Source organism: Vigna radiata, chromosome 7 (genome assembly GCF_000741045.1).
Source record: "Vigna radiata var. radiata cultivar VC1973A chromosome 7, Vradiata_ver6, whole genome shotgun sequence".
Lineage (NCBI taxonomy): Eukaryota > Viridiplantae > Streptophyta > Magnoliopsida > Fabales > Fabaceae > Vigna > Vigna radiata.
In genome coordinates, this window is record NC_028357.1 from 34,659,472 (window position 1) to 34,678,153 (window position 18,682).

At 31.1% G+C, this 18,682-nt stretch overlaps 1 protein-coding gene across 1 annotated transcript; it reads left to right on the forward strand.

Moving 5' to 3' along the window:
• The first annotated feature begins 8,568 nt into the window (after positions 1–8,568).
• LOC106765868 (protein STICHEL-like 2) lies at positions 8,569–14,201 on the forward strand. The gene is given in 8 exon segments (XM_022783527.1): positions 8,569–9,421; positions 9,686–11,315; positions 11,410–11,629; positions 11,766–11,951; positions 12,089–12,307; positions 12,912–13,520; positions 13,523–13,639; positions 13,865–14,201. Coding segments are annotated over 6 exon segments (2,850 nt in total). The 5' UTR covers positions 8,569–9,421; positions 9,686–9,737; the 3' UTR covers positions 13,561–13,639; positions 13,865–14,201.
• The last annotated feature ends 4,481 nt before the right edge of the window (positions 14,202–18,682 follow it).

Sequence of the window (18,682 nt, forward strand, 5' to 3'; positions counted from 1 at the left end):
ATGGTAATTAATCTGGTAAACCTTGTTGCGTATGAGGCTTGGAATAAAAAAGTTGTAATAATTGAAAGTGCGAAGGTTGAAATGAAAATGGAGGGTACGTGTCTATCCATGTAATTATGGAGGATTTTTTTACTTCAAAACACAAGTCATGCCAGCACATGATTGATGAAGCAGAAGAAACAGCTTCATAATATAATTAATTTTAGGATTATATTAAATCAGCCCAATGGAATTAATGGTGTTTCATGTAATAAGCATAGCACATGATTTGGAATGATTGTGTAACTATGTGATCTCTTTGTCAATCTCTTGTAGATATACATTTTTGTTAAGAAGCAATTAACACCTTAATTTTCTGTTTACTTTCATCTGTTGACATCAAGGAACAGTGAGCCATATCCGCACAAGACTAACCAATAATGAACAGAATATGTACCGAAAATAACAAGGTCTAAGAATGGTGAAACATGACACGAGATTGAGTGGGATTGATGATAAAATCACAGGTTGCATTCTGTGACAAACACAGATGTTTCACTGCGCTTGTCGTTACGCTCACAGCTCACAGGTATAATTAATTAACCCCCTCCGATTTAATTCTTTAACCTTAGTGCATTTTAAACACAAACGGTCTTATCTTTGACTAATATATATATGAGAATTGCTTGATCGAGAACAGCCAGGCCTGGCAAATAAATAATTGTGATAATACTGGGCAGATAACCGCAACGTTTCAACAGAAAAATAATTGAAAGTTGGTTTGATGGGGATGGATTTGAATAAGGAAGACAAGAAACGTTGAAAGGAAAGGTATCTGAACATAAAGATGGGAAAAGAATTTAGTCTTATCTTTAATTTCATACACATGATCATCAGTGATAAAGCAATAGTGTTTTGGCATTGGTAGAAACGAGTTTGTTCAAGATTCCTTACAAGTGTGTTGTACAATTTTCATTGAAAACGATATATGCAGCTGGAACTCATTGCATTAGATGTAGATGAGGTGGATTAGTTTGTGACATATATATATTATATTATATTATATGAAGATGGTTGATGCAAGGAAGTTGTGAGTGACGGGTAACAGTATGCATGCATATGTGAAGAAGAGGCATGTGATACTAGGTAGTAAGTACAGTGTGGAATAATAAAGGTATGTATGAGTGATGAGTGTTTTGAGAAGTTTGGTTGGTGTATATTTCCCTTATCCAATTTGGTGGAGGACAGAATGGTGGCCATAGGATGGAGAAGAAGGTTATTTGGAAGCTAATTGGTAATTGCCACTCAACAGGCTAACATGAGGGCCTCATTTGGTCCCTCTCCGCCCAGAATCACTTTTTGTTCACCATTACTTCACTCAAATAAAACACCTTTCCATTCTAATTATTCGGGCAATAAATGGACTTTTCTTATAAATCTAATATAATTCTTGTCTTCTTATAAGAGATTCGACACACACATAGAACTTCACACGTAGTAAAATATTATCCGTTTTGAATCAGGTTTCATTAGTTTGCTTTTCGTATCATTTTAAAAAGTCTCTCATCCTATGTATATACACAGAGCTCTTATTTTTATTGGATGTGAAACTTTGTTTGCACTCCAACGAATTGCTGTGCATTTGTTTCCATGGCAACTGAGGAAGAATTATTGAGTAGTGTAGAAGTGGTAAGTGAGTCGTAGTCCATTAATCAAGGAATAATTTGATGAAATGAGAAAGGAAGAAAGAAGGGGAAAAGGAAGGATGTTGATGTGAAAGTGCATGTGGCGTTGCATGTGCAGAGAGGAGAAATAATTGTTGTTGTGAGAGAGACTGCCACATGGCATGGAGAAATAAGAGGTTGGTGTGTAATTGTCAGAAGTACCCTCTTGGAACCACCACTTCTTCAGTCTTTCATCTTTCATCTTTCATCTTTGACTCTTCACCTCAACTAACATGGCTGTGCTTTTAATAAAAAACAAACCCTACCTTAACTGCTTTACAAAGACCCTCTCATAAAGCTTGATTGAAATCAAAACGACAACCGTATCGCCCGTGAAGAACAAAATCCATCACTGCGCTTTTCATCTTTCAAAACGACAACCATATGTCCTCCGTGTCGTCGTAGGAGCTTCCCGTTGCGCCATGTCACCATCGCATACCGTGTTCTTCTTTCACAGCGTGAAATTTCGGCGAAGTTTGCGGTTGGGAAAATTTAATTTAATATAACGTAAGAGAATCAAAGCACAGAAGAAAAAAGAGAGAGAGGATACGTTTGGACCTACAAAACCTTTCAGCACTTTGATTTTTTAGTCCAAACCCATGTGCTTCTGTCATTTTTAATCCTGTTTAACTTAAATCTATTCAAATTCTTCTATTCCTATTTAATGCAATCCTTTCATTATTTCCAATTTTAAACTATACTCTCCGCTCTTACGGAAAACTATACTTTTTGAGTAATTACTACGCCATTATTTTTCTTAAATAAATACGCAATAATTAAATATTTCCCACCCACACCACGCATTCGTTTTCGCTTCGCGGTTTTCTCAAGGAATCGATCTCCTGAGAAGGACGTGTTGTACTTTCTCGGATAAATTTCACATAAAAAAGATATTGAATCGCATTCCTACAACTATTTATAAATTATTATATTGTTCCTAATTTTAAATTATTTAATATTAATACGATTAGTTTTATAAACAAAAACAATACAATTTCGTAATGAATGGTTTGATTTTTATCATTAAATGATAAAAATATGAAAAATAACTCATTTGAGATTCACTATATCTGGATGGTAAGATCAGTTCATTCGGTTTGACTTATTTAATTGTTAAACGGGATGGATTGAGCATTTTAAACTCGTTTCAAATCGGATTCGACTTACTCTTCAATCAAATAAATCATTAATATTTATATTTCCAGATTATTTATTATTATTGCTGTTGGTATATGTATTTGTTTGGTATTTCAATCATATGAATGTTTTGATGGGTTTTTAACTAATTAACCACATTCAAATATTCTTTTATATGTTTATTTATTTTATAGGTTAATTAGTGGGGTCGATTAAATTTAAAAATTTTAATCTATTTCAAAGAGTTTCAATCTAATATTTCATAAGGAATTTTAAAGTGTAATCCATGAAGGCAGGAATTTACTACCACAATGTATTTCATTTGTGGAAAAACGAGTTAAAACCCACAATGGAGATGTTACATATTTTTTCACCAAATAATTAGGACTCGTTGTTTATAAAACTCATCACATGTATAATTCTGACTTCGCTGAAAATTTCCTCAGCAATAATATATAAATTAGAATAATATTCTTTTACAGATTATTCTATTGACAAAAGTGTTTTTAAGATTTTTTTCATTACCGATTCTTTTTTATTCAATAATATCTTAGCTAATTAAATATGTTCATTGCATTTTGTTCCTAAATTAAATTCAATATTTAAAAAATAAATAATCAACAGTTAAAGTTGATTTTATATAATAAAAATTATCATTAATCTAAAACATAAAATATTTTTTAAAAATATTACAATTTTTAATTTGAATATATGAATTTAATAACAGATTTTAATTATAAAAAGCCGTTTATCTTCTGAATAAAATGGTTGTGATCTTGAATTTGGATAATTTAGTAACTTCAAACCTATTGGTTTTATACACAATGACAATCAAAAACACCTTTTCCAATGGAAAACTTCACAATCATCTTGATTAGCACGTGAGAGGATTTGGGCTTTCTTTTTGGATAATATACTTCCGAAGCTTGGACCCACAAACTAACTGTTTATTGGGTCCAAAACCAATCGGGTCGTCAAAAGTCCGTATTGTAACATTCATTTTCTTGGGTCTGCGGGTTGTCCTTTGAGGTTTTCGGCCCTTGAAAATTTCTTCTGTTTTCAAAAAAAAAAATCTTATTGGAAAAATCGGAGTGTTCTCTCATCAAATCAGAATAGATAAACTAGGTGAACCGAATAAATTAATGGATTAAATTTAAAAATTTAGTGAATATTATCTTATTTGTTCCAGGTTTGCGGTGATACTACAATGATACCTCTGGAAAAAGTCTTTTTAATAACTTTTTTTTGACAACGCATATGTAACAGTCTATGATTTGTCTGTTTCAAATATTTTTTTAAATATAAATTTAAACAAATCAGTAAAATAATGACACATATCATGTTGTCAAAAAGTTATTAAAAAAAAGTTGTCAAAATATCATTGTCCAAAATATATATATATATATATATATAAAGACATAAAAAGAGAAAAGTATAAAGTGAGAGGTTGAATCTATCTAAAGTAAGTTATGATGAAGGGAACAGACAGTTAAATGAAATGAATGAATTTGATTTGTGAGGTAGAGATGGGAGAAATAAGAGAAGAGGTTGTGTTGTATGTATTGAAGTCAATTATGGCAAAAGTGCAGAGTGTGTTTGTGTGGGGCTGTGCTTAAAAATAAGCTGCTACAGTCTTTTCCAAGTTGCAATTTGCAGACTGCATATCTCTCTATCTTTCAATCAATGCAGGATTTTTGTTTATCTTGAATCACATAAATGCAGTAAATGGAAATGGCAGTGTGTTTTACAGCCTCTCTGACTGTGACTATGACAACTCTTCAAACCATTCAACTCCAATAATGTACTCACACAACATCCTCCTTCTTTTTTATTTTTCTTTCACCTTTTTTCTTTTCTTTTTACTTACATATATTTCACCATAACATTTATTGTATTTCAGAATAAAGTTAGAACAGTTAAGTTATCTATTCTCATCTTAAAATAATTTATTTTTTCTTCATTTCTATACTCGTTGAGCAACGTTATGCAGTGTTTATTTTGTACCTGTCTTCATGTGATTTTCATATTAATTAATTTTATAAAAGATAATAAAAATCATGGAAAATGACATATAATATTCAACATTAAAAAAGCAGAAATAATATAATCAAAGAGAAATAATTACATAAAATATTTAAGAATTACACATAAATAAATTTTCATATAATATCAAAATAAATATTAATTTTATCACCAAAATAAAGTTAATAAAATAAAAAAATAAAAAAATTAAAAGAAATATTTAAATTTAAAAATATTTTAAAAATATTTTTACTTTTTGTTTTAATTCTAATAAAATATACTTTTAATTAACAAGTATAATGCATAATTTCCTGAGTCAAATCAATATAAAAAAATTAAACTAATGATAATTTAAATTTTGATATACACATTTATCTTTTTAATTATAAAAATAAATAATATACGTGATTATATATTGAATTAGTATATTAGAATAAATAAAATATTTTTATACAAATATAATAATAAAATTAAATTTATGATAATGAGTTAAAAAGTAAAAATAATTATATAAAATTATCATAATGTTAATTTACATTATAAAAATAAAAACAAATTAGAAACTGTTTGATATATTATTATTATAATGAAATTTCATAAAATAAGAAATATATATAATTAAAGATATTGACACAAAGTATTTTTAAGATATGAGAAAAGTTTCTAAATATTCTAATGTTTAACTAGTTGAATGTTGAAATATAGTAAAAATTGTTTTAGTCATAACAAAATTCATTTGAATCAAGCAAAAAGTAAGCATAAAAGAAAATTCAGAAGATTTTTTTTTTTTTATAATATTCAACAAATGAAAAGTTTATACAATTGAATCCATGAAAATGTTCACACAGAAAAAATATAGTTTCTCCTCAACCTCGAATAGGTTTAACGATATGGTAGTTTCTTAGTTAGTACATTTAGTTTCTCTTCCCATTACACAAAGCATTTTATAGATTAACAAGGTTCAGGAATTCTGAAATGATCTAAAGTCCAAATTCTTTCAAGGAAATTTTTTAAGAATTTCTATATTGCAAATGAAAACCTTTTTTTTGAGATGAAAAAACTCAGTTGTCACTAAAATTTTGACAAAACTCAGTCGTTTGGAATAAGATAATTTAAAACTTGAATCTTCTTATAATAATTTTACTAAGTCTTATTATGAAATGGTTTATTTAGTGAATTAAATTATGAGTCACAATTTTTTTATTAAATTTTTTTCTTTAAATAATTTTATTTATCTTTTTAAGTCTCTTAATCCAAATAATATTAATTTTTTTTCACCTCTTCAAATTTATTCATTCACTCTTTTTCGTATCTATTATTCAATTCAAACATTTGTCTTAAAAAAAATTATATTTACGATGAAATGGAACAAATATCAGGGTATCTACAGAAAGAAAATTGTTGTAAAAATGTAATTGATGAAAAATGTAAAATTAAAAAATCACACATAAAATATGGAAGAATATGGAAGTTAATCGATGGATCCGTTGCATAAAATAGTAAACTAAAGCTAAAATCCTCAAAATTGTATTGGATTAAAAAAAACTCTTAAGGAAAGATTTAAAAAAAAAAATCATGATAACAATGTAAATATAATTGATGAAAAATATTGAATTTAAAGAATGAAGACATAATATATTCGATAAATTAAAAAGTATTAACTAATCTAATGATTTTTTTTATTGTATGAAAAAAATTACACTATGTTAGTGTTAGTTTGTCAAGAAAGGAAAAACGAATAATTGGAGGATTCATTCCTTTTTAATAATTGCTAAAGTGCTTTGATTTACAGTGATTTGTGGTTAATTGTTATATTTGTTTATTTTATTTCATGACATAAAAAAGGTTAAAGACGAAGATGCAAAATATATGATTTCAAGAGCTATTTGTCTCCATACGAAACATATTCAAAGAACCTATATCCGGTTCTAATGCAGTGTATTCGGATTCATGAAGCAATTTATTCAGATTCACCAAGTTAAATATTTGGATCTACAAAGTTACGTATCCAGTTTTACTTCACGTCGTGTTAAGGGAAACATATATGCTTATCTAGTAGTGGGATGAATTGGATTCACTCAAAACTCGGCTTACACGGTGGTAGGTCAGATTGACTCACCAATCTACTTGTTTTTTTTTTAATTAAATTAATTATTTAAATCTTATTTTTTTATTAAAATCAAATTAATTAAATTAATTATTCAAAATGCACAACCTTTATTTAGACTATTTTTACAAAATTCAAACATTCTATATATAATATTTTTACAATACTTTTAATAATTAATATCATGAAAAAATATATACAATATTTTTACAATCACTTAACCATTTTATCAAACACTTTTTATTTTTTAATATACACAATCATAGCAATATGAAAACATATAAAGTATTCTGTATAAAAGACATCCTTTATGTAACTAAGATTTTCAATTTTTTATATTAATTATTTCAAAATAAACACATGTTACCTATGATAACTAAGATTCTTTAATATTTTTACATTAATAAATAAAAATTAATAATTTAGATTCTTCAATTTTTTTTAGTTTCTTTTATATCAATTGGTCCAATTACTATCGTTTCAATTTCATAGATCAAAGTAACATGTTATAAGAATATCAGAAGAAGAGAGTGAAAAAAAAGTTAACTGAGCCAATAAGCCAACCGTTTAACCCACCAACCCATGGTGGGTAGGGTCGGGTTCAAATTTTTTCGGCTCACTAATAAATGAGTCGGATTGGGTTGACTCCCTAAGTGGTCAACTGGTTGTGGGTTGGGTCGGATTGGATCGAGTTACCCGTTTTAACCGCTCTAAACGTATCCAGATCTGTATTCTTTAAACATTAAATTTTATCCATAATTATTTCAATTTATTTAAAATATAAATTTATTTTATTTTCATAATAAGTTTTGATTTTATTCCTCTTGTAATATTTTCTACAAATATTTATATTCTTAAAATTTTGAATTTTATCCATAATATTTCACTTTATTTAAATACAAAATTATTTTATTTTTATAATTAATTTTGATTTTTCCCTCTTATAATATTTTTTACAAATATTAATATTATTAATAAATATTATTTTATATTACTTTTAATATTAAAAATATTTTAGTGATCTTCATTTTCTATGTACTAAAATAATTTATCTATTACACACCGGTTTAATCTAATACAAATTTTCACCCACTTTATCTCTAAATCTATTATCAATACTCAAAATTTCTTAAGGAAACAACACTTAAATTATTCTTAAAGTCATCAAATCGCTCTTCCTCTAATCTATTCCTTCAAGTGATCGCATTCTTAATGATTTAGAGATAGTTGTTTTTTAATAAAAAAATATTGTTATTGTATTTAACAACTGAAAAATATATATGTAATTTTTTTAATTTTATAAAATACTTATTGTGCTTAACAATCAGTAGATAAATTATTTTTTTAATCATAATGATTTTATATTAGGATCTTTATAATTTATTGTAATTTTGGCTACAAATTATTTTTATATAACCATTGAGATATAAATAAGATTTGTGTTGTTTTCATCAATTAGCATAGAGAACTATAAAGTTAACATACATAAAAGTTTTTATATTAAATGACCATATACTGGTTTCATTAATCATAAACTGGTTTCATTTCATGGAAATGGCTGGTGGCATTCTATTTCTGTCTTGGTGGTGTGTCCGTATATTTTTGTCTATAATCTAAGAGCTCCATAGTTTTCGGTGAATTCTTGTGTATGGCCACCTTTTTTTGTACAAACAATAATGAGATTCCTCCTCAAAGTAAAATCGAAAGACACACACGGTTACGCTTTTTCCCTTCAACTAAATTAACCGAACTCTCTTTTCTGTTCAACTCAAATTACAGAACACCCCATAACTATGCAATGCCATCCCCACTTTCTGTGAACACTGATTCATCATCACATTGCTCTGTCACACCACCTGCTTCTGCCATAAAGGGAACAAAACAACCTTCCCAAACCCAAAAGTTCCTTCTTTGATCCTCTCTTATCTCTCTCTCTCTCTCCTCTGTTCTTTTCTGTTCACTCGTCAGATCAAACACTTGACACTTGTTCACCTTCACCATGTCTTGTCTAACACCCCCTCTCATTTACTGCTTTTTACTACTTTGCCATTTTCCTCTCTTTCTCTTCTTCTATTGCTCTCGTCTCCCCCATCAGCACCATTATTACCTTTATTATTGTTTCAACAACCCCTTTTCTGCGCTACATTCAAGGGATTCTTCTTTGTCACTTTCCAACATTTTCCCTTGTTTTTCATTTGCTCAGGTTCTTTTCTTTTTCTCTGTTCTTGTACCCGCATTGTCGTTTCGCACGCAATGTTCGTGTACATTTGCCAATTTTTTTTTTTCTTCATGTGTTGGAATATTATAATCTGAACTGGAGATTCTCTTCTTCTTTCCCTGTCCTATTTTCTTTCTAATGCTGACGGAATGGAAACAGTACATTTTTGCTGTTGAGATAAGAACTAACCATAATGCCGTAATGGGGTTGCTTTTGGTTATATTCTGATGAAAGGTACTTCATTTTTTTTTTCTCTTTGTTTAATTTATGGTCATATTCATTTCCCGCTAGATATGTTCCGCAGAGCTTTCAATGAGGAACGAGTTAGCTTTTGTCAACATTTAAATCACTATTGAAGTTATTTATTTCATTGAACTTTGCTTGTAGTTTTTACCCTATGATTTTTGATTATTTATTTTATTTCATCCTTGTTTCCTCTTTTTCTGTGCCAACTGCGTTCTTATATGGCTATTTTTATGGCTTTTATTTCTTTTCTAGGTTGGTTATCGCTGTTTCATGCGGGTTCTGCTTATGCAAGAGTTAGGCAGTGATGGATGGTAGGAGACATTCTGTTGATATTCCTATTTCCAAAACTCTTGTGGCACTGAGGAGAGTAAGGTCATTGAGGGATCCGTCAACCAATGGTGTCAGCAAACTCTCTCCTTTGATTCATGATGGAGATTGGGACAATGGTTCTAGTAATGGGATTTCTCTGAGTTTGAGATTTCTGAACGGTTCTCATGCTGGTGATTGCGACGGTAATGGTTTTTCAAGATCAAACAGTTTAGACTTCAAGGATCTGAGAGAGCAGGAAAATGCTGAGTTGGAATTGAAAATGTTGAACTACAAGATGAACTATTGTGGGATCTCTCGTCACGAAGGGCAACGAGATGATGAAACTGTGTACTCTAATCCTAAGCAGCAAGGTATTTCTGGAGATAAATCGCCAAATGGAAGCAGTTGTAGTGACCATGAAGGTGAAAGATTGGATTTGGTTGCCATTACGCCTCCATGTAATCATTTGAAGGATGGGGAGTTATGCTATTTATCAACTGCATTGAGAGTAGATCACTCAAAGTCAGCTAAAAAATCACTACGCAAGAATCAAACGAAACCATCTGGAGTGGTGGGTGATATAGCAAGCCATGTAGGAAGCAAACAGTGCCTTTCTGTTTATGATTCTATCTCAGCTCGTTGTGGCTTGGAACATGTCACCCAAGATGTTGACGCTTTATATAATCGCCATGGATGTGGATTAAGGAGCTGTTGGTCAAAGTCACCAAGGTTCAGAGAATCAAATCATTATTCCGAAATAGAAGGCCTTCCCTTGATATTGCAGCACGCTAATGAAACGGATCTCAGTGGACGTAGAAACATTGGACACATTGGTGGTGAAATTAGTCCAAATATGGAAACTCCTAGAAGTTTATCTGTGAAATTCAGGCCAAAATCTTTTGATGATTTGGTTGGACAAAATGTGATAGGTAAGTCTCTTTTGGGTGCTATCTGTAGGGGAAGGATAGCATCATTTTATCTCTTCCATGGTCCACGCGGCACTGGCAAGACCTCAGCCTCTAGGATATTTGCTGCTGCACTGAATTGCCTGTCCTCTGTGGAGCAAAAGCCTTGTGGTCTGTGTAGAGAATGCGTTTTGTTCTTCTCTGGAAGAAATAAGAATGTTAGTGAAGTGGATTCTTTGAGAATCAATCGTGCAGAGAAAGTTAAATCCCTTGTTAAGCATGCATGCATTCCTCCAGTTTCCTCAAGCTTTAAAGTGTTCATTGTTGATGAGTGCCAGTTATTGCATGGGGAAACATGGGCGTGCCTTTTGAATAGTCTAGAGAATGTTTCTCCTCATGTGGTTTTTGTGATGATCACTCCTGATTTGGATAACGTTCCTCGGAGTGCAGCATCACGGGCTCAGAGGTATCACTTTGCAAAGATTAAGGATGTTGACATTGTAAGAAGATTAGAAACAATATGTGCCGAAGAAGGTCTTGAATCTGAACAAGTTGCGTTGAACTTCATTGCTGCTAGATCCTGTGGTTCTCTTAGGGATGCAGAAATTATGCTTGATCAACTGAGTTTGCTTGGTAAAAAGATCACAGTATCCTTAGTCCACGAGCTAGTGAGTGTTCTTCTTTGTTCTCTGCGTGTATGCCTTTGCAATTGTCTTCATTTTCTCTTTCTGAGCATTGTGTCTTACCCGTCTTGTTCTGCAGACTGGGATCATTTCTGATGATGAATTGCTTGATTTGTTGGACCTAGCTTTATCCTCTGACACTTCAAATACAGTTATACGAGCCCGGGAACTTGTCAGAACAAGGATAGATCCTTTACAACTTATATCACAGTTGGCAAATCTTATTATGGACATTCTGTCAGGGAAATGTGAACTTCGTGGCTCTGAAATAAAAACAGGATTTAATAATAGATATACATGTAAGTGTTTTAAAATGTATTATATCCTTTTTTGCTTTTGAGCACATTGGCGCTTTCTTTGTTTTGAAGGCCATACTTGTGTTTCCCCATGCAAACACCATACTGATTTTATCTTATTTCTGTTTCTCTATCACAGCGGAAGCAGACCTGCAGAAACTAAGTCATGCATTAAGAATACTGTCTGAATCAGAGAAGCAGTTGAGAATTTCCAAGAATCAAACAACATGGTTCACTGCAGCTCTTCTGCAGCTGAGCTCCGTTGAAAATTCATCGGCTGATGCAAATACTACGAAGTTGTGTATACGACCTGCATCCATTAGAGGTGGGCTTGACTTTCTTTTCTCGAATTATGGTTTTTTATTCCCATCTTCCTTAGCGAGTATCTGGGATGGAGCAAGCAGAGTTGGAGTGGTTTTTGATCTGGCTGAACCATTCTAAACTTGTCCATAATGGATGCAGATGGTGATATCTGCACTACATCTCCTAAAGGTGACAGCTTGGAGCATCTTGCCACAACAGATCAATGTGATGATAAGTCATACAGGTTAGCAGTACAGGAGGATCACAAAGGAACATTGGATTCTATATGGTATAAAGCTACTGAGATGTGTCAATCTAGCAGGCTCAGAACTTTTCTCAGGAAACAGGGGAAGTTGTCTTCAGTTTGTATTAGTCAAGGTACATATTGTATTTCATTTACAATGTCGTTTTTTTTTTACCAGAGACTAAATCTGTTTTCATCTAACTTACTGGCATAATATGTACTCTAATACTTTCCCGCAGATATGCTTAGTTCTTCTTCTGCTTCTTTTTGTCAACAGAACTGCTTGCAACATATTGCCAACATTCTCCTTTTTGTTAATGATTGTTCTTAAGAGCTTTTCCTAGTATTATTGTCCAAACTGATTTCTTTTGAAGGACAGTATGGAAATTATTTAAATCAAACAGTTTTATTAGCATATTATGCTGAAGATCTGACATTGACTAGGAATAATTCAAATTTATCAATAGGATCAAATCTCATTATACGGGTCGTTTCTTAAGATTGAATTAAGTTTAAAGTCCTTTTCTTAATATGGTCTCAAATTGTACCAAATTCAACTACGTTTTAACTATCAATAACGGTATGGAATAGTTTTACATATTTTCTGAACTAATTTTTTGTGATCAGTAACTGTCCTTTTGCTTTTAGGGAAGAAAAGTTGTACTTTTATACTCATGAAATGTTTCTTCTCAAAGTGCATATTATGTACGAAGTAATTCACTGAACTCCAATTTTCAGGCCGTGCAATTGCGGAGTTGGAGTTCCAGCACCGTTACTATGTAAGTAGGGCCGAGAAGTCATGGAAGTTGATTGCAAGTTCTCTGCAGTTCATATTGGGCTGTAACCTTGAGCTCAGAATCAATTATGTTCCTTCATGTGCCTCAGATTCTATTTATGCTAAATTGAAGAGGTCATCCTTCAATTTCTTCGGTTGTTCCCGTAGAATTCGTTGGAAATCTTTATCATCTAATGAACAAGGAAGTGAATCAGATTATGCTGAATACACATCTCAAAAGCCCACGATGAATGTTCAAACGCTAACTTGTTCCTCTGATTATGAACCCCGGGTGCCACCAGTTGAGTCCGGCCATGGAATTGGAATGCAGGTTATGACAACTTTGAGAAGTAGCGAAGGAAATTTGCTAAGCTCAGGGAAAATGGTTTTGAATAGGCCAGATCAAGAGACTCCAAGAATTTCTTGTTCGAGAGTTGATTCTTGCACGGAAGAGGGATGCAATCATGAACACTTAGCTTCATCAACCCCTGATTTAGATAATCAGTCCGACTGTTTTCCTGGAACCCGCTGGCTTCATAAAAAGTTTGGTTCTTCTTATGCACCACAGCAAAAGGATTTTGTTTTATCTATGCCCAAGTTCAACTGTTCTGAGATTTGCAGATATGATCTGGAACCCAGTGTCTTTTCTCACCTTTCTAACAACTGCACTCAAGCAGCTGCGGAGAAGTAGGTGGTTTTACATACAAATTTTTATCATTGTTTATTATGACTTTGTTTCGTTTTGTGGTAAATTGAATGTAATCAGTTAAAACCTTCATCCAACATAGAGACTGAATATAAGTTGAAAACCCATCAAGATAAGTTCATGTCATGTATGTATCTTGAGGTTAAATCTTGCACTATTTTAAGCTTTTAGCTTCTCTCAAAACAGTTATTAACATGACTTTCTATGCAGGTGCTAGCTCATGCAGAAGGGGAGAAGGAAAGAGTGTAAGTATGATCGTTTCCTTTTGAAGCTAGTGATTTGTCTGTTTTCACAATCAAAGTGGAAACTGCAATATACAGGGCTTGGTGACCTATTGTTTCCGGTGACCTGTTTAATTTCATTTCATGTTTCATTAATTGAAAGAAACTGTTATCTCGTGGAGGATTGGCAATCTCTAACTTCAAAATGCAATTTAGATTCTTTGAGAGCTGTTCTGTGTCTTGTGATGTCCATGAGAATGAATGTTTTATGCACTCGTGCTTTTAATCCTTACACCACTTACATAAAACATGTTATCTAAGTTCCAAATATGATGTTACAACGATTTATACATACTCATTACAACAAATGTCGAAAATAGAAGGAACGGATTTAAATCATTACTTATCTCTGTATATAAGTGACTGGTTTGCCTTTCCAAAAAATTAGACTATCACTAAAATCTTATTTGTGTAAAATTTGGCTTCTTCTATGTGGGGTTTATATCGATATCTCTCATTAGTTATAAGTTATTAAGATGATATAGTCAAAACCGGTTAAGAGTACGAATAAGGCGGTTTCTTCAGGCATGGATAAACACTCTTTTTAAGCACTTACCTGAAACTTTGAGGTGATACATCGAGAATCATCCAAACTAACAAGCACAAAAGTGTAACGTATAATAGGAAATGAGAACTGATTGAGCAAAGATTTCTATATAAATGGTAAAAGTAACTTGAACTTCCTTATCAAAGTGGAGCCTGGGTGAATAATGGATAGCAGATTAAATTGAATGTGCACAAAAAGTTCAAATGGATCCCACAATTTCGTACCAATGTTAGAAAACCTAGTCTACGGGGAGAGAGAGTCTTGCATAACAGCAAAAATAGGATAATAATAATGAGAGAACATTTTTTTATAACATTTGAACATAATGGACCAATCATAAAATGATACGTAAATGATGTATTATCCACAAAAATATAAAGTACTGAAAATAAAGAACTAGAAAATAGAATGCTACTAACAACCGGAGAGTCTTGGGTAGCATGTTGAGTGGGGCTATTAGCAAAGTAAGAATGATGCCAAGAGAAAGAAGCCAAAAAGGGGAAGAGGACAATAGAGGGGTGTGGATTTGAGGAACATTTTTCTACCCATACCCACGGGTCATTTATATTTATTTTTAATTTTAGAAACATTTTTATTTTAAAAATCTTTTTTTTAAGTGTAGGTTTTTAATATTTTTATCTTTTGTTGCTTCTTTAAATAATTTCTCAAAATATCAATATCAAATATGTTATTTTTACAAAATTTACATTTAACAATTATAGTATCTTTCTTTTTTAATTTGAAATTTTATATTTTAGAATTTCTTTGTCTTCAAGAGAATTTTCAAATTTAAATTGCAGTTTTTTAAAATTATTATTTAATATCTTATGAGAAACATCTAATTTCTCTTATTCATAAAGTAATTGTTGAAAGACATCATGTAGTTCTTCGTGATTATTATTGTAACTAGATATACTTACTTGTCTTCAGAAGATTCATTGTTAGCCATTAAACAAAAATGTGTTTGTTCATTCGAGTCGTTCGTATTAAAGGAGCTTGAATCATTATTCTCTTACGCAATATAGGTTTTCTTCTTCTTTAAGAACTTCTTCTTTTCTTCTCTTCAACCTTTTTAGTATTTGGGCAATCTATCTCAACATGTTTCTTTTCTCCACAACTGTAGCATTTAAATTTTGAAGAAAATCCTTAATTCTTCTTCTTCTCACTTTTAAATTGTCATTTTCCTTCATTTCATGAACTTATTGAACTTTTTAATCATTAGACTAAAGTTTTTGTCATCCGAGTTTTCATCCTTTATGAGACTTTTATTCTTTATAACTTCAAATTTGAAGGCCAAGTTTTTTTCCTTCCTTGGTCATTTTTTCATTTAGCGACCCTAGTTCAAGTTCACGTTCTCTTAACTCACCTAAAAGAGTTGCCATAGACATAGTTGTAAGGTTTTGTCACTCCATTACTGTGGTGACCTTTGGTGAAAATGAAGATTTAAAAGTGTGAAATGCTTCGGCACATCATAGATTATTTCTCCTTGTAACATACGAAACATCTTTTATTCTTGAATTAACGAAATTTTTTAGCACGCTTATCATCATTTGCGCCTTCATGAGTTAGTTGTAAAACCTCCCATATTTCTGAAGTACTTTTACAAACCGATATCATGTAAAACTCATTGAGGGCTAAAGTAAATGAACTTATATTTCTAACCCTAACGTCATATTGAGCTCTTCTATTTTCGTCCACAATCTATTGTGAAAAAGAGCTTTGGTTCCTACAAATCATTTATACTTATAGTAGAGAGAAATAGACCATTTAACACTGTATCCCAGACACCTTTATCAATAGACTCCAAAAAGATTTGCATCCTGAGACGCACCCTTAACAAATGTTTGATTTTGTCTAACCATTTTTGAAATTTTTTTAAAAACTACCAAAGCAGACTTTAATATCAATTGTTAGAATTATACGAAGGAATAATTATGTTTGTACAAAAATCAAAAGGGGTGAATTGGTTTCCTTAATAAAAGTGTTCCTTTTAAAGTTTTTTCCTTTTTATAATTTGATTTCACAACCAAATTTGATTCTTTTTAAAATAAGAACAATAAAAATATATAGTATAGGAAAAAGATATTTGCATAAGTAATTACCGGTTCAGATAAAAAAAAACCCTTATGTCTAGTTGTTAATCTCTCTAAAGAGAGATTAACCAATCATTAAAATAATCGCAACTTATAGTCACATAGAATAAATTTTAGGTTTAGAAAACTCCTCTCTTAAAGAGACACTTTCTCTTAGTTACACAAAGGATTAACAATTTTCCTAACAACAACAACACTCAATCATTCAAGAACAAACTTAGTGAAAGTTCTATATCTTCAATCGAACAAAGAGAGTGCACTTTGATGGATAATGTTGTAATAATGATTATATTATTGCAAAAGAAAACGTTGGATTACAACTTTCAAAACTTTAATTGTCAATAATGTGCTTCAACGGTAATATTCCAATAGCCAAATTTTTAAGTGCTGCAACAGTCAAATTATTTATTGGTTTTAATTTCTTTTATTTATTTTATTCTTTCCTAACTCTATAAACAGAGAGCTCTTCCCTCATTCCAAAACAGAACAAGTTTAGTCTTTCTCATTCTTCTCTCTTCTTAGTTTCATTCTCTTTTCATCTTGGGTATAAAATCTATCAGAGTTTCTTGCTAGTTTTGTGATCTTCGAATACATTTCGAGAAGTTCCTGTTGTATCCTGGGGGACTTGCGCAACACACCGCAGATAAGTCCTTATGAGTGTTGAAAACCAATGATACAAGCTAAGAGGAAACCGATAAGGAAGATTGAAGCCACGAAAGAAGGAGTTGATCATGGGTTTCCCATGTGGTGTATTCAAGATTCTCAATACCTAAATCATGATCTGATAAGAACAGAAATCGGGACAAAATATGAAGGTTAACTAGATAGCGTAAAATTTAATCATTTGTTTGACTTGTTGTCAGAGGAAAAAAATGATATTAATAAGTTTCTCCGAAACAAAATAGAAGAAGAGAATAGACGTGGAAGTCACTATTAGAGCAAAATCAATATTCATAAAGAGAACAAATCACGCTTTTGATACCATATTAGAAAACCTAATTTTCTAAAGAAAGAAAGTGACAAAAGATAAGTGAATAAAAATCTATTTTCTCTATAGATAAGATATCCATCACATTGTATAACAACAAAAATATAAATACGAAAAACAAAAAAAAAAATAATGCAGCACAAAATAATCTAACAAAAGGTTCTAACATAAATTATTACATGCTAACACACAAAATTCACAATTCTTGCTGACATTGAAAATATACAAAAGTTCTTAGTTTGTAAACCTTTTGAATGAGAGAAAACTAAGTAACGAGTCTTGACGTGAAATAGATATTCGAGATAATTTATATTATACATTATGCAATCTATTGACATTTTAGTGATACTATAGCTATTAGGACTTAAATATAGATGCAGGCCTTTTAAAAAAGCAAAAATCAAATCAACTTTTTTTTTCAAATTGCCTTTATTTGTATTTTTTGGGATAAAAAGACATTATTTTCTACAATATTCTATATTGTATGTTCTAAAATGATGTGGGATGAAAATTTCTGAATGAACTGTGGAGTTTAGTACTAGAGATCTGTTTACTAAGGAGGACTTAAAAAGAAGAAAGTTACTTAAGATAATGTTTTGTTCTAGAGTAAAGAGCCAACAAAACTACTCATCTCTTTACAAATTTATTAAAATTTATTAGGTTTGGGCTATCTGACCTACGGTTTGCTGTGCTGGTCCTCATACAACAAACAAACAACAACCTATGATGGAGGTGGTACAATGTTTGATGATAAGGTTTCTTCCTCTTTTTAATGTCTTACAAAAGGCTTTTTTAGCAGCACCTACCAGACTATAACTACAATAAATCTCTATACATTACTCCATCACAACAGAGCTCAAATATCACTATACCAGATTATCATATCCCATTTTCAAAATGACAACTCTTTTTTTACTCTTTCCATATTTATTATTTTATAAAGTGTTATTTGCTAATGTCATCGCAATGCCCGTTTTTTATTTTGGTATTTCTAAAAACTTACTTTAATTACAAAATCTTAATTTTTAAATCTAAATCCCATAAGAAAAAACAATCATTAAAACGTAATAAATAATATATCAGAATCTAATTAAAATAAAATACAAATCTTAAGAAAGT